This window comes from Gymnogyps californianus, chromosome 2, assembly GCF_018139145.2.
Source record: "Gymnogyps californianus isolate 813 chromosome 2, ASM1813914v2, whole genome shotgun sequence".
Taxonomy (NCBI): domain Eukaryota; kingdom Metazoa; phylum Chordata; class Aves; order Accipitriformes; family Cathartidae; genus Gymnogyps; species Gymnogyps californianus.
In genome coordinates, this window is record NC_059472.1 from 120,365,526 (window position 1) to 120,377,537 (window position 12,012).

Here is a 12,012-nt window from a genome sequence, read left to right on the forward strand (position 1 = left end):
CAGTGACGAGTGGTGTTCCTCAGGGGTCGGTATTGGGACCGGCACTGTTTAACATCTTTTTCGGTGACATGGACAGTGGGATTGAGTGCACCCTCAGCAAGTTGGCCGACGAGGGCCACCAAGCTGTGTGGTGCAGTCAACACGCTGGAGGGAAAGAATGTCATCCAGAGGGACCTTGACAGGCTTGAGAAGTGGGCCCGTGCAAACCTCATGAAGTTCAACAAGGCCAAGTGCAAGGTCCTGCACATGGGTCAGGGCAATTCCAAGCACAAATACAGGCTGGGCAGAGAATGGATTGAGAGCAGCCCTGCAGAGAAGGACTTGGGGGTGTTGGTTGACGAGAAGCTCAACATGACCCAGCAATGTGCGTTTGCAGCCCAGAAAGCCAACCATATCCTGGGCTGCATCAAAAGAAGCACGACCAACAGGTCGAGGGAGGTGATTCTGCCCCTCTACTCTGCTCTCGTGACACCCCACCTGGAGTACTGCGTTCAGTTCTGGGGTCCGCAACATAAGAAGGACTGTTGGAGCAAGTCCAGAGGAGGGCCACAAAGATGATCAGAGGGCTGGAGCACCTCTCCTATGAAGACAGGCTGAGAGAGTTGGGGTTGTTCAGCCTGGAGAAGAGAAGACTCTGGGGACACCTTCTAGTAGCCTTCCAGTACCTAAAGGGGGCCTACGAGAAAGCTGGAGAGGGTCTTTTTATAAGGGCATGTAGTGATAGGACAATGGCTTTAAACTGAAAGAGGGTAGATTTAGATTAGATGTAAGGAAGAGGTTCTTCACTGTGAGGGTGGTGAAACACTGGAACAGGTTGCCCAGAGAGGTTGTGGATGCCCCCTCCCTGGAAGTGTTCAAGGCCAGGCTAGATGGGGCTTTGAGCAACCTGGTCTAGTGGAAGGTGTCCCTGCCCACGACATGGGGATTGGACTAGATGATCTTTAAGGTCCCTTCCAACCCAAACCATTCTATGATTCTATGATTCATTGATCTATTTAGTCTAAAATATTCAGGATCAGTGGATTTTTAGCCAGTGGTGACCTCAAGAGAAAATTTGACAGGAGACGTGTGTGTGTGTTTGTGCAAGCTTTATGATAACAATACCACACAAAACAAGAACAGTGTAGGCTAATTATCAAGATGATACTAACATGATGAGAATATTTAGTTGTTGTATGTTGGAAAACAAAAAAATATGGCAATTGTCTGGAAAAAGACCTTGTAACTTTTTTCTGTATTCCCACATACCCATCTCTGCAAGCTTGGTGATAGCACACAAAATGCCCACTGACGGCTACTCACTGTGCAGCTGCATAAGTGCAGGAGAATACTCTGACACCTTTAAACACCAGCAAAAACAAACCAAAAGCCAGCTATGGAACTCCTGATGCATATCTTCCCCTGGGGTATGGAAGGCAGAAAGACAGAAGACAAACTCACTGGGTTTTATCAAGTTCTGGTGGGGACAGACCTCATTCATTGTCTCTAAAATAAGAGCTGGTCCTGGTCTGGATGATGCAATTTCAAACCCAACAATTTGCTGAGAATTTTAGAAGGGACGAGATCTGAAAAAGGTAGGGTTTTATTGGAAAATGAGAGTAGAGATAAAGGCATATAATGCAACCTAACACCTTTCTGAAGTGACCCTCAAAAGAAACAGTGATGTAAGAATTTCTGTCAAATCCATGGGATTTATCTCCGTGCTTTTACTACAGTTCAAAGACAAAAAGTTTCCTGCTGAGTTTAATATGTATACCACATTGCCTAATTGTGGTATGATTGATAGAAAAAACAAAAACAAAATGTAGTTTAAAACATATAACCAGTAAAGCAGTAACCTCCAGATCCTCACATGACTTGAAGGTCATATCCTGCAGAGAGAAGAAAGCAACTGAAGTAACTCTGAAAGGCGCTGTGATTTCTTTTTCGTGTGTAACAAGCAAAAGTACTGCTCATCAGAGAGCAACCATTTCCCTGAGGGTAATTTGCATGGCTAAATCATGTTTTCCAGGTTTTAAGGGTTGCCCTTTAATGACCTCCCTAGTGCTTGACTTTATTAGAGAGCCTGGCCCATTCCTACGCAGCTCTTTCTTCTTGCATGCTGCACGAAAAAAGTCTGATGAGGTGCTCGTCATTAATAAAAAGGAATTGCCTGCTTACAGAGGCTGTTTTTGAAGTTTTTGTGATAAATCACTTCGAATCACAGCCAGAAGTAAGTGCAGTAGTCAAGATTATCTCCCTCTGACATTATTCTCACCATGTGTTAAGTTACTTATTGTTTGCTTTGTGAACTTTTCAGTTTTCAGTCCCTGCAACATCCAAGCACTCCTTCTATATCTTGGACTTCGGCACTTCTGTTTTTAAATGGTCTTAAATGAAGTTATGTGCAAAAAACATCGAAGCAGGTACACAGACACAACATCGAGAAGGATGAGGAGTGTTAAGTACAAGAAGAAATAACAGCAAAGAGACTGAAACCTGACTGAGAATCTGTGCTTCAAACTGTCTCTCCACCTATGGGATCTGAACCACCACACAGAAGAAAAAAAAATATATTTCCCTGCCTCAGTGAACATCACAGTGGATTTTAGCCTCCGGTTTGTAACACCATGTATTCCCAATAAAAGCTGAAATCAGACATGCCAGAATCTCCTGTTACTTTTGAGTTGGAAGTATAACGCCACATCTTCTGTAGCTGGGCATGTCCTTTGCTTCCTCAGTTTGTGTTGGTGTTGAGATAGATTAAGATGACTCTACTTACCTTTCCCTTTGAGTCTCTTAAAGCATGTCACAAAGATGGATCAGTAGCACTGCTTAATTTACTATCAATACCCATATCCCTTAGCTGTAAATAACTCATCTCAGGTCAAATAGCAATGGTTTTTGATATTCATATTATGAATTTATTTTAATTTATTTAATTCAGTCCCTGAGTCCTTTAAGAGTTGTGGCACAAAAGCAGGAAACATAAGGATTAGGATAATGGCTCGATGCCTAAAATTAATTTGGTCCACAATTAATTTGAGATTCCTTTATAGATTGTACCACTTTGTTATCCTTTACTGTTTTACACAGATGGATGAAGGAGCTCAGAATGCAGAATAAAGAAGGAAGAGGTAGAAGGAAAACATCAGGTATATAATTGGAGCATGATACACAGTTGAAATCAGCAAAAGTGTGATGCATATGAAGAAGGGAGTATAAACACTAAGAAAAAACATTAACGGTAACCATGTGCAAGCCAAAAAAAAATCAGTTTATTGTTCTATCTGTGTACAATGCATTTGATCCAAAACTCTCAGAAGTCGCGGTAAGGATTCCTATCTAACGTAGTCAGCTATAGCTCAGGCCTCACATCTCTGTCTCTGTACATGCACACACATACGGTGTATGGCCAGACATCTTTCTGCCTCTATGGATATACATAGCTATCTCTGTATATGTGAGCATGCCTATATGTATATAAATATACACATATGCATGTATTTTCACTGTTCCTTTGAAAGTCACACAGATTAAATGCAGTCCTTTTGAACAATGAATAATAACAAGACAATTAGTGGCTGAGTAGCTGTACATATACATGTATGTTCAAGGGTAAATCTGCCGAAGTACAAAAAATATAGGCTTAAACATCATGAGGACCAGTTAGTGCAGGAATCAACAGCAGCTGGAGTCTAATCCTGCACCATTTCCATCAGAGGCAGCTTTGCCAGTGATGCTCTGAGTGCAGGACTGACGCCTGGCCAAGGCCCAGGAGAACACCTTTCTTTATGCCTTAAGTGGTGAAAAAAGGGAAGTCTGGTAACGGTGAAGCCTCTCCTCCACTGTCACAAACATTTGTTCTTCCTCCTGCCCCTGTAATCTGTACCATATTTACCCACTTCTCATTGCAGTCTGGATTCTCAAATGGAGTTTACCCACATGCTTATGTACTACGTTACCTTCAGCAGTTTCCTCCAAATACCAAATACTTGCTGGCCTGAAGAAGACAGCTCAGCACCTTCACTCCTCCTTGCCATTTCCAGCGCTGTTACTGACACGCCTTTTACAGCTGAAGACGTGATTCTGGAGCCTGTAGCTGCTCCTCAAAGTAGAGAAGCTGATCCACTTCAAAGCAATCGCTTGCTCTAGAAACCAGTTTCTCCAGACGTCCCCTGATCTCCTCCTCACTGGCATTCTGCTGTCTCGCTTGCTTGAGATAGCTGTACACGGCCTCAAATACCGCCGCTCCCAGCTTCTCAATGGCAGATCTGGGGATAAATATTACACAAAGGTCAAGTAAAAGTTAATTCACATTATATATTAATACAAGCAATAACTAGTACTGATTTTTTCTAAATGTTGTAGCTACCTTTGATTAAAATGATATAATGAAGCACCTTATTTGTCTGATAGAACAAGGAACTAAAGTTTCCTGGGGAATTTCTCTATGATTTTTTGTTATACAAAGAGCCCAGGAGCAAAAACCTGGTCATAGTAAAGTCATGGGAAGCATGGCCATCATTGTTGTTACAAACCAAGATTCCTTTTCATGCTGAATCTGACATATCGTTTTATCTACAGCAAGCCCAGTATACACATGTGTATTATTGCCTCTGGATTTTATCAAAACCAAAAGGAGCAACCCCAGTCAGCCATATACCAGTGGCATTTATGTGAACAAACACATTTCAGGATTCATTGCTTTATTTTAGCTTCTATCAAATAACAAGGAAACTGTTGTACAAGCTCAGCATGAGCTAACTGACACTTTTTTCTTTTCCTACAGCACTCTCGTTTTATCAGAAGACAGATCTGTAATTCAGTGACAAAGAATACACTTACAGGATCTTAATGTTAATTTATAAAGAAGATCCATTTGCAAACTGCAAGACAATGAACAGCACTTCTTTTTCTGAAGGCAAACATCTTTAAATTCCTGTATCACAAGCCAAATGTACCATAACATTTTCCACTCAGTGATGGGTTCATAATATTTTGACGAAAATATCAGAGTAATTTTCCTTCAGCATATCAGAAACTATCTGCCCACTCTGCACATGTCTGCCACAGGATTTGTGTTGTTTTCTTTCACTAAATTTTTATATGTTAGAGCAGTTGAGATTTGATTGTCTTTTAGTGTCAGACTTGCACATTTTAGGGGTGATGATGCCCTTCACTTAGAAAGTGAGCTGGACTAATTGGGATCACCTTGCAGGAATATCTGCAATTTGCATTAAAAAATGTCTTATTTTGGTTAGGTAAAGTTGTGGTAAGCAGCCTTTCTTCCCACTAGCATTTTGCTAGGATTTCAAGAGTATTTAGATGGGACAATCATTCCTTTTTCAAGAAATCCATCATAGCATGAAGACCTCTTCAATAAAGCTTCTCAGCATATCTGAACAAGGTTTCTCTGACAAATTTTTCTTCCATACTAAAATAAACTAATGGTATCTGAGATTCTAATGCTCTCACATATTTCTCAAGCATTACGCATATTGTGTCTTTAGCATGTTAAAACATTTGATGCCTTAACACTTTGCTTGGTGGCAATTCTTTTAGACAAAAAGGAGGTACTAGGAAGTGAACTGTATAGTATTCCAAAATTTCAGCCTGAATATCTGTGCTCATGTTCCCTTTCCACTGAGTCTCTGTCACACACTGCTTTCTACAAATTTAGACTATGGAAAACTGAGAGGATGGCCCCCGGCGTTTTCCCAGGATGGGAACTGCCTCATTTATCACCCCAGCAGTGAGTTGCCTATTATTTATAAAGGATTAGCATGCCTTTACAGTATTTACTGTCTATACTGTCTCTGATGGGGTCTTTGAGCTGCTCCCCACTTCTGCACACAGCGCGCTTGCTGGCACGGCTTCAAGCATGAGCAGAGCACGTGTTCCTGTCTGCAGGGCAGTGCCCACTGCCCGTGGGGAGCTGCCCGTGGGAGCTGCCCGTGGGTGGCCCTGGGCTCACGCTGCCTGCAGTAGGCTCCACGGCCAGCGCCGGGGCAGAGGGCAGCAGGGAGCTGGGACACGCTCAGCTTGTGGCCACGCCAAGGATCGCCCTTTCTGAGCTGTACAGGAGTAGAGAAAGGGATCAGAGTTGTCTCCGGGTGCCAGCATTAAGGCTTAGCACTCTAATACTCTGCCCGTGGGTTCAGAGGGAGCACGCACAAGACCTCCCAAAAGCAGTTTAAATGGTTAAACCTGCACACTGCCCCCCAACAACATCACATACTCCAGTTGTACTTTTTTTGCTGATTTTGTACTGATTTTGCACTGATTTTGCTACATGTCTAACACCAAGGCAAGGCCAACTGTTCTAACTCGATAGCATAATTCACCTAAAGGGGTAGCTGCTTTTCATCTGTGGTCATCCTGTTATTGCTGAGGAATAACATCGTTATAGTGAGATTGCAGCCAGCAAAATTTCCACATTATGTAAATTCCTCCATTCTTAGAAAACCGTTGCGAAGAATTTTACTTTATTGTTTCTCAAACTTCATTTGATATGACAGCATATGGTTTCCACAGTAATACAGAACCACTTTATTACCATATAAAAGACTTCCGAAAAATCCTGTTGTTATATATAGTAGGACCTATTGCTGGTAAAAATGGACAATACATCTAATATGGTATTTTTGCCTGAAGGATATCCTAGATGACTGCTCTGATCTCACAAGGAGGAAACACTTCCCCTCACATCCCGCCTGCTCTCTGCTTTTCTGCAGCTCGGTCATGCCCAGCTGTGACTGCCCCTTCAGCTACACATTACCCCTCCTGCTGGCTCCTGACACAGAGGCGGATCAGGAACTTGGGGCACAGAAAGCCAAGACCCAGGATCAGAAGCCACAAGGCCAAGCTGGAATCTCTGCAGGTCCAGACCTTACTCAGTCCTGTTTCCCGTAACTAGAAACTGCCCTTTTTTTTCTACCAACAGCGCTGTTTAGGGGAAAACTAAAACTGTTGGAAGTGACTAATTCTCAGACACTGGAAACCTAGGTATTAGGTTACCACAGAAAGCTAAGTAGGGATTTGTCTGGCAAATAATGTACATTTCTTCACAGAACTTAATCAGAAATATCACAGTATTTCTCTCCAATGGTTAAAAATCAATAAATGCATAAGAAGCTATTTCGAAATGACTGCTACTTCATGAATGCCTTTACTGACTCCTCTCTCACTGTCTCTTAGACAAGTATGTTTAATTTTTTGGCAGTCCTGTCTATTTAAAGATGAAAAATTAAGCAAACACATACCTCAGGAGTATTGCTTCTGCTCATAAATGTGACCTGCAGACTTGAATCTTTTCAGTTATGCTTGGCAGAGCATACAAATCAGCTAATCTGTATAATAGCTGATACAATAGAATTAGGGGAAAAACGTTCATAGGTTGAAAATTAAGGGGTAGGTAACAAAAATTGTAACCTGCTTTTACAAAAGAAGACATCAGGCTCTGTTTGGACTTGAGAGCTGCATTAATGTGAGTCTGCTACCACATCATGCATTTTCTGTCACAGAGGCAGAAGTGTGGCATCTAAGACAGTGAATGTCAAACAGACATTACTGAGTGAATCTATCATCCTGATGGAGGGAGGGGGGAAGAAGCTTCCTGGAAAGCAAGTTTTGCACATTATAGCCCCGATCCTGTGCTAGGGGATATTTTTCCATCCCTGTGAAGTCCTACAGAGGCACAATTATGGATTTTGCACTGCCCTTCTGTTTATAGTTACTTCTATTTCACATGAAATATGGGACACCTCCATTTACAGTTTTGAAATGGTTAAAAACCTTACCACCAAACAAGTACAGAGTGCCCATTTACATTCCCATTTGGCCATGTTTTCTGATTTACTGGCATTTACTCTTTTTATGCTATCTTACAGCTCACTCACCTACAAACTCACTGTTTTCCCCCAGAAATGAACCACCATCTCTTTCTCAGCCAAGACTACACAAGCAAAGGGGATACCTGACATCTGGGATTTCATTACTCTGACAAGCTTTGTGGGACAGAATCCCATCCCACACTGCCCTAAATTGTTTTTCACTATGCTGAAATCAAAGGAGTTACATCAGACTCTACCGTCCAAGGGTCTGACCCAGGAAGATACACACTAATGTGCTTAAATGTCATAGCTCAGTTCTTTCTTTTGTTTCACTGTGTTACAAAGGCTTAGATATATGGAGGGGTTCATTGCTGGCATTTGAGCACCATGTTTCCTAACTTTTAAGCATCTTGTTCATGCAATGAAATTCACAGCTCTGTGGTTGAACCCTAAGCTCCCTGTGTAACGCAGGCACCCCAGAAAGGCATCCACCCAAAACAACAGCCCACCACAACTAAAGAAGAAAGGCATAACCTCAATCTGACACGTCTGGCTTTAGTAAAGTTGGGAATCACCTCTGTCCACCCAGGACTCGCAGCAATTCAACATGACCACACAGGTTCCCAGTTGTCCCCTTTTATCCCATGGTCCATGGTTAGAGCATTCACCCAGGGAGCAGGAAACCTGGGGGCAGAAGGAAATTCAAACCCACACCTCCCAGAGCAGTACCATAATCACCAGTCAGATTGGGGGACGAAGGACTCTCCTTCACCTTCATTCTGATTTGTATGAAAGTAGATGTATTGGGCCAGAAGAGAATGAGCAATGATGGAGGACAACTCTGGATAGATTGGGGACCAAGGACAACACTGGACGTATGTGCAAATGTTATTTGCATGAAACAGTCCCTGGATAAAATAGTATGAGCAGTCCTTAGAGTCCTTCAGTCCTTGGGACTGAAATCCAGGTTATCGTGTGTAAGTGAGTGCCCAGAGAGCGTGCATTCTCACTGCAAACTGCAGGAGATTGAACAGTGAGCCCAACTTCCCTCACTCCTGGCTGCAGGGACCAGTTCCAATGCTCCAGGCAGAGGTGGCACAGGGCTGGGGACCTCCATAGCCTGGAGGCATGCTATGACCACCAACCTACTGGCTGGACAGCAGATATTGCCAGTCCCCACTGTCATCCATGGAAGCTGTGGTTTGAAATAAAATGCCTCTTGGTGCCAGCTTTTGTGCAGCACACAATCCATGCCTAGAGAAAATTAACTGGAACAAACCCCAAAGGCCATAGAGGCAGACAGATATCTGATTTGTGGATAATGATGGGGTTTGGGCATGAGGTAGGGACTTGGTTCCATCAAGGGCAAGGCACTTCTGAGCATGTGAGCAGCAGTATGAATATCAGCAAAATCATAGGCACTTACCGCTTTGACTCACTGCCAGAGTTAGAGGGGGGCTAAATACGAGCCTTGAGAACTGCAATTTTATACTCAGGGTGTCTAAAAATGTTCCAAGTCATTTAGTAGATCTGGGCCCAAATGAATTTATCAGGCTATCTGGTGATTTGCAGTTGATTTCCTGCGCATCAGTGCAAAATTACTAAAATTTGACAATATAATAATGTTGTGTTCTCAACTGGCTGAGGAAGTTGTAAATCTTTCCCTGGGTGAACAAAGAATTTTCCATTATCCCGCAGGTCTTTATTTTGACTATTCTGCTACTAGCTACATATTAACATTTCCTTTCTGGTCTGGAGATCAATTACAATACACCTACCTTTATGCAACACTGACAAAAGCCACAAAACAAGATTAATGCTGAAGTTTGCGCTCCTCCGTGGACACTAGCAGCTGGGTTAATATCTCTCAACAGCTTGTCATTGCCTGCCTTGAAGGATAACTATGACACAAATCAGCAGCTAAGGGGGTTTTCAGCTTCTCACTTTCAAATGTCATTCAGCATGATAGCAACTATCATTCAAAACCATTCTGCTTATCCCTCATCCACCCCCAAAGGGAAGCGGCACTTTTTGCTTGCAAACACCGAGTTTTCACTTAGTGCCTCCAGGGAGCTGCGGTGTGGTCCGTGCTCCGGAGCAAGGAGAGGCTCTGCCGCTGCCAGTCACCACGCTCTGCACAAGTCACTACTGAGCACACCAGAATAACGCCATGAAAGTCCCTCTGGATCAGGCAGCAGCAATAACATCTCACCTCTGCCATAGCAGGCAACAAAAACACAGCTCCTAAGCCAACCATAGAAAATTCAGTTATTTCAAAATACTGATGTTACTCATGGCTACCTCAGTGTAAATCTTAAAAAAGAAGCTTTCTGGACATGGAATATCCATTCCAGTGGGCATTTATTTATTCTTTAGGATGCAGCCAGGCCGCCTGCATCCTACAACAACAAGCATATTGTAAAGTAGGAGGCAAATCTGTCGTGATTAGGGCTCACGGGGCATAAAAGCAAGTGCAAGGATCTTTGAAAGAATAATTTCAGCAGATGTCACTAAATTCTGTTCTCCCAGTGCAAGGGTATCCCCATGGAGTCCAGCAGTATTACTTAGGATTCCCATCAATACATCCAGCTCTGATTTGTCCCTGAACATGCTATTTCTAAGCATTAATTTATTAACCTTATATTTCTCTTTAAAACAGAGTACAATCGTGCCACTTTGCAGCTAGCCAGTAGTTACATGAATCTTGGTGCAAAAGATGGTTACATTTATGTCCTGAAATGACTCTGCAAAAGAATCAGTAAATTACATATCTTTGATCTCATACAAAATATTGTTTTCTAACTGTACCAGAAAATCTTAGGATATCTGCTACAACATCTCATGGTTCAGTAAACAAACAGGTTTATCTCAGTTACAACACAAAAGGTCCCTTTCCTCTCAAGTTGTCATTCAGTATGTTGGCATTACTGACTCTGAATGATTAAAACTTCTCTGAAACTTGAAAGAAACTGCTCTGGGTTCAAAACTGCATTTGCAGCAAAGCTTGTCTGTTGCTCTATAAAGACCCTTTGAGATCTGCTAGGAGAAGCGCATTATAAGTTCCACGATTTATTTTTTAGGAACTTATTTCTAAAGGTAGGGCAATACCTTTCTAGTTCTGACAGCTGTTCAATCTTGGGAATGTGAAAAGTATGGCAAAGTCTAAGAAAAGGGCTTATTTAAAAAAAAAAAAAAAGGAAATTGAAAGAATTATTATATAAAAGCTAGTAAAAGAAAATCTGAATTGCTAATATTAGCCCCTACCTTCACCTTCAAGCCTCAATGGACTTTGACTTTCATCATATTACTGCTGAATGAAAATTTCTTCACTTGAAGACACAATGATAGTTTTCATAATTCATCCTTAATTACTTCATAATTCCTGAATTAAAGCACCTTAATTTGATTGCAAACAAAACTCTCTGATGTCCTACTTCAAAGACCTGCAAAATCTAAAGCATATTTAGGACATGTTTTCCCATGAGCTAAGAACGATCTTGTTATTAAAAGCTGTAGACACACAGCTGAAGAAATATCAACAATAATATTCTCCATGCATCTCATTTTCTGAGATAAATGAATTTGTAAAATAGGAATTGAAGCTGACATCTGCTCTTGGAAGAAGCATTAATTAGAACTTAGAGCTGCTAGTTGAATTCTAGCTACTACTAATTTAGAATATAGTTTGTCATAAGAGGAAATTTTTTTTAGTTTTTCCCACAGAAAAAAAAAAACAAATCACAACAAAACATGGTCATTTAAATCAAACCTGAATATTGCAATTTTAAAGTCTTCCTCTATTAAGAAATTTACTGCCAATACTAAAAGTGAGAGAGGAAACAAGTTTGCTTATATAGAGCTATTCTGCAGGAGGTAAGATAGATGAAAATGATACCATTTAGTGCCCATGAAGAATTACCTGAAACACACTTTCCTGGGCTTCAGTTTCTTTATACACATTCTTAGATTTCCTAGCCTTGCTAAAATTATTTTAAACAACATCCTGGTTTTTAACAGTGTCATGGCATACAAAGAATCTTTGAGAAGTCATCAGTTTTACCCATTCAGCATCACTGATCAAGGTCAAGCAAAAATTCAAGGCACATTTAACACATACGTGATGGCATTTGCTTTGTTTATCAATGCATTTGTTTTAGATAGATGTGTCTGAAGAGCAGCACAATATACAGCTGCTTCT

At 41.6% G+C, this 12,012-nt stretch overlaps 1 protein-coding gene across 1 annotated transcript in view; it reads right to left on the bottom strand.

Moving 5' to 3' along the window:
* Nucleotides 1-4,048: 4,048 nt before the first annotated feature.
* Nucleotides 4,049-12,012, bottom strand: part of NEK11 (NIMA related kinase 11) — a 102,000-nt gene continuing 94,036 nt past the window's right edge. The window contains exon 15 of the mRNA XM_050891934.1: nt 4,049-4,253. Coding sequence (XP_050747891.1) covers nt 4,049-4,253 — 205 coding nt within the window. The remainder of the gene's footprint in view (nt 4,254-12,012) is intronic.